General features: G+C 45.6%; 1 protein-coding gene across 2 annotated transcripts; it reads right to left on the reverse strand.

Moving 5' to 3' along the window:
- Positions 1–46: 46 nt before the first annotated feature.
- ATP5MK (ATP synthase membrane subunit k) lies at positions 47–4333 on the reverse strand. Of its 2 annotated transcripts, XM_069796899.1 has the most exons (4): positions 4213–4333; positions 2228–2325; positions 2040–2135; positions 1036–1161 (listed from the first exon to the last, which is right to left on the reverse strand). In XM_069796899.1, the coding sequence occupies exons 2-3, from the start codon at positions 2312–2314 to the stop codon at positions 2043–2045; spliced, it is 180 nt and encodes a 59-aa protein (XP_069653000.1). In that variant the 5' UTR covers positions 2315–2325; positions 4213–4333; the 3' UTR covers positions 1036–1161; positions 2040–2042. The 2 variants fall into 2 exon arrangements, with proteins under 2 accessions (XP_009917936.1, XP_069653000.1); XM_009919634.2 differs by lacking the exon at positions 4213–4333 and having other exon boundaries at positions 47–1161.
- Between the last annotated feature and the right edge of the window lie 112 nt (positions 4334–4445).

Raw genomic sequence — 4445 nt, forward strand, 5'->3', positions numbered from 1 at the left:
TCTGGAAAGTTGTATACAGCAGAGGCCATTTATGCAAACAAACTCATAGGAGAGGAAGACCACTAGGTTTATTCAGAAGGCCCAGCATGTACAAAGGGCTTGAAGAATACATAGGCTACAGTAAGAGAGCACAAAGACCCTGTAATTTATCTCTCCTTTTTTTACAGCAACCATGCCTACCTCCTGCTGCCCTCTGTTTGGGAAGTATATTTGCATGCATTAGCATCAGAAGTCCCAGGTTCAACCCCTGCTGCTGGCACCCTTCTAAGCAGCACTGTGCCATATAATCACATTCATGCATCAGCACTAATGTGATGTTTTTAAGGAAGGTACTGAGTTTTAACTGAGATATAGAAAGACAATGTGAAGGATATGATAGACAAGTTTTAGCGTTGGGCAGGGAGGGAGCTGCATATATCTAATTGTGGTAGGAACACCTCATTTATTAAGAGGCTATGTCCAGGAAAAATAAGCACTGAACTACTTAAGTCACTGTTTATGAACATGCAGAGTTTTAAGAACTTAACATCAGCAAAGTAAGCCATTTTCTTTCTGGCAATTACCTCTGCAAGAGAGGCCAGTAACAGAAAGAGCTCAAATACCATAATTTGATCAGTCTATTTTGGGAGGTTTTTCCATCAAAACCAAACATGTCCTATGCAAAATATGGACAACAGAGGCAGAAGTTGTAATCTGCATTGTATTAATAATAGTGAAGAAGTCACTGTTTCTATAAGTTACTAGCTTGGAATGCAAAAAACAGGAGCAACTGGGTAACTGCAAACCATGTAAGCTTACTGTTTCCCACTATGACAGGGAAGCGTGGAGATGCTTTGATCAGCTGTAACCTCTGTGCCAGTATTATAGTCATGCTGCTGCGGACTTTCCTAGGTTACTAACAGGTGCGCAGAACACTTTAGGATGTGTTAGAAGAGAAGAGTTTAGTTAAGATAGTAATGACAGGAATCAGCTACTCCCATCTCCACTACAAATAACTATTTTTGACAGAGGAAAAAAAAAAAGCCAAGTCCGACATTTATGCTGTTTTGCACCATTTCATATTTCCAATAAAACAAGTAATTATTTATATTTTATTAGCCACAACAAGTCATCAGCTTGCATTACACTGACACAGACTGGAGGTTTGGACATGCCAGCAACCTGCCAAGAGAAGAGAGATCAAACATAGCAAGTCTTGCACAGTGGCACTAGTAACTGAGCATTCCCCTTCCCCAAACAGTTTTAGTTACGAGGAGGCACATTTCAGTACACCCAGGAAGAAATGACTGATGTCCCCTTAACACACAACAATGCTCAAGCTTTTTGTTTTCTACCCCTTTTTGCAGACTATGAGGACAACCCATAGTTTTTTTTCAAAATGCCACTTCAGCTGAAATTTTGTATTTGAAAGTGACTTGAGAATTTTGTAACACTTGGTTGTTGCTACACAAGAACAAGTCCAGTCACTCCTATATGGACCTTGCATAATCAGGGGTGCAATATATACAGTTCCACTGTAGGGTGCTCCTTTACTCTGTTCAAAGGAAGGTTTTAACAGACTGCATTGATCTGTGCTTGGAATCCTCTAATACAACTAAGAAATACTTCTTTATTATTTCAATAACCTGCAAAGCAACAGTTATCCCTGTTTTACAGCAAAAGGGCAGACCAGAGGCACCCAATAGTTGTAGGCAAGGTTTGATGTACCTAGCTGCAACATCCTTCCACTCCTCCCTCCTTGCTTACTCTTCCTCCCTGCATGCTGTCCCTAGTCCCATTTACCATGTCAGAAGAACAAACAGAATACCAGTATCCCATACATTCTGCAACCCGCTTTAACAACCTACTTCATTCAGAATGCCCCCAAATAAGCTGATGCTATAGTTTAGTTGAGATTTCAAATGATAAATACAAAGTTCACATGCCTGTATTTCTCTCTCTCTAATTACACTGTATTATTAGCAACTTGTCCTTTGTCACTCTTTCTTCCTGGGCTGGCATTGAAGCATTTTGGTCCCAGAAGAACACCAGCCACTTACCATTTACTTATCTGCCACAGCAGGAGTTTTCTTTTTAGGTCTAAGCTTGAAATACAAGATGAGCATTGCAATACTGGTGTATGTTGCTATTACATACTGGAAAACATAAAAGTTAAGTTTAGTTTCAGTCTAAAACCCAGAAAACACCATAATACTAGACTACAAAACTTAAAATACGTAATACATACATTCCTTCTGCCTGTGATGGTATAGGAATTGAAGTACTTCTGAAATCCAGTGAACTGGTGTTGGGATCCTGAGTCATGGCCAGCCATGGCTGCTTGTCCTAACGAGCAATACAGGACAGTTAACAAATTTAAGTCAGCTGGACAGGATCAATAGAAAAATCAAACTAATGTCTACACTGAACTTAATTCCATTGTCAGCTATTAAATCCGCTTTCAGCACATTCAACAGACAGTTGGACATTCAACATACGGAAGGAGCAGACGCATTCAGAACACTCTATCTTAACGTACAAAATAGGTGTCAAAAGCAGATAAGCAAATGAGGGGTTCCGAAGGGAAAAACATTTATGATTTTCAAAGTTCATTCAACTCAGTTTAAACATGAAAAAAGATATCAGGATTATGATGATAATAAAAGGGAAAATTCCTCAAAGCACTTATAAAGAACAGACCTGCCAGTCCTGCCTACACAACCTTTCAACACAGGCAAATTTATACCAATTGTTCAGGAATCTGCAATACCTAATTAAGATAAATCTTCACTAGTTCAGCTAAGAAGCAGCTTCAATTACATACTCAAAAACTTGGTGACAAGATTCAGACTAGACTACTACTCTGTTTTGTGATTCAAAATGCTGCTTTACAACTTTTATACCATATTAGAGTGCAAGTTGTTAGTAAGAACTGCCCTGCTCTCAGCTGCATGTTTCTATTGCATCTTACTTGCCCACTGTAGTATTCACAGGTCTAGATGAAAATATACTTCCCCTCCCCCCCCCCCTTATTTTTCAGCTAGATCACCAAGTTACTTGAGCCAGCTACAAAGCCTCAGAAGTGCTTTCACAGGAACAACAAAAACACCAAGTACACGAGGGCACACTTTTGTATTTTGTCTGTGTCTGGACCAAAGTTTCAGATCTACTGTAAGAAGTTCATTAACACAAAAGCCTGGCATGGCTACAGTAGCATACTTGCAGATTCCCTGAATGGTTCAGTTTGGCACCTCTGGAGATCGCATAGTCCAACCCCAACCTGCTCAAAGCAGGGGCAGCTACAGCAGGTCACTCAGGAACACGTCCAGTCAGCTTTTTAGTATCTTCAGAGAGGGAGACTCCACAACTGCTCTGGGGAGCCTGTTCCAGTATTTGGTCACCCTTACAATAAAAGGGTTTTTCTTTTTAATGTTTAGAGATATATTTTTCTTATGTTTAAGACAAACATTTGTTGTTTATCTTGTAACTCACCCCAGAAGAGGCACACATGCCATACAGTTACCTAAACCAGGCAGATGCTGTAGCCACCAGTACCGCAGAAGAGGAGGGATACAGGAAACTTCTACAGCAGGTGCTATGTTCACGAACACAGCTCTTATACAAACCCAATCTAGTAACGTACCTCTCCGGTGTATAATCAAGTAGGCATACCTGTAACTGGATTGACTATACAATAGCTAAAAATCTTAATGAAACAAACCCCCTGAACATCTGCCGTATGCGACTTGGAAAGCCAAGGTCGCCTTTTCTCATGCCTGACCGATGCAAAAGCCTGGAGAAGAGTCACTGCGTCCTTCCGAGGACGGCTCAGAGCCCAGACACCACAGCACGAGTTTTCTTTTTCGGAAGAGCCCGGTGCCCTTGCCAGGCGCGGCCCGCCCCGCCGGCTGCCCTGACACCGGGCACCGCCGGCTGCCGCGCTCGCCCCAGCCCCGCGCAGAAGCCGGGCCCATCTCGCCGGCGCAGACAGCCGCGACCCCGGCGCTCCCTCGCCTCAGCTCGCGTCGGGCCGCGGGAAGGGACGCGGCGGCGCCTGGCCCTCGGAGGGGAGCGACGCCGCGGCTGAAGGTCGCGGGCGCCCCAGAGCACAGACGCGGCTCGGCGCCGCAGACAGCCGCTCTCCCGCCCGGCGGCGCAGCCCTACAGGAAGAGGCGCGGGCAAAAGTCCGCAACCGAGGCGGGCACACTCCGCCGCGGAGCGCCCAGGCTTACCTCAGCCGCCGCCGTCCCACCGCCGCCGCCGTCCCGCCGCCGCGCTCTGCCCTTCGCCAGCGCCCTCCCACAAAATGGCGGCCGCCGAGCGCCGCGCGCAGCCACCGCGGGCCGCGCGGATTGGCTTACACCCCCCTCCCGGCGAGCGGGTTCTCTCCGCCCCCGAGCTTCTGGTTGGCTGAGAAGCAGGTCGCCGCTTCCGCTTGCCCGTTCCCCTTTGCCCGCTGTACTGC

This window comes from Haliaeetus albicilla, chromosome 11 (genome assembly GCF_947461875.1).
Source record: "Haliaeetus albicilla chromosome 11, bHalAlb1.1, whole genome shotgun sequence".
NCBI lineage: Eukaryota > Metazoa > Chordata > Aves > Accipitriformes > Accipitridae > Haliaeetus > Haliaeetus albicilla.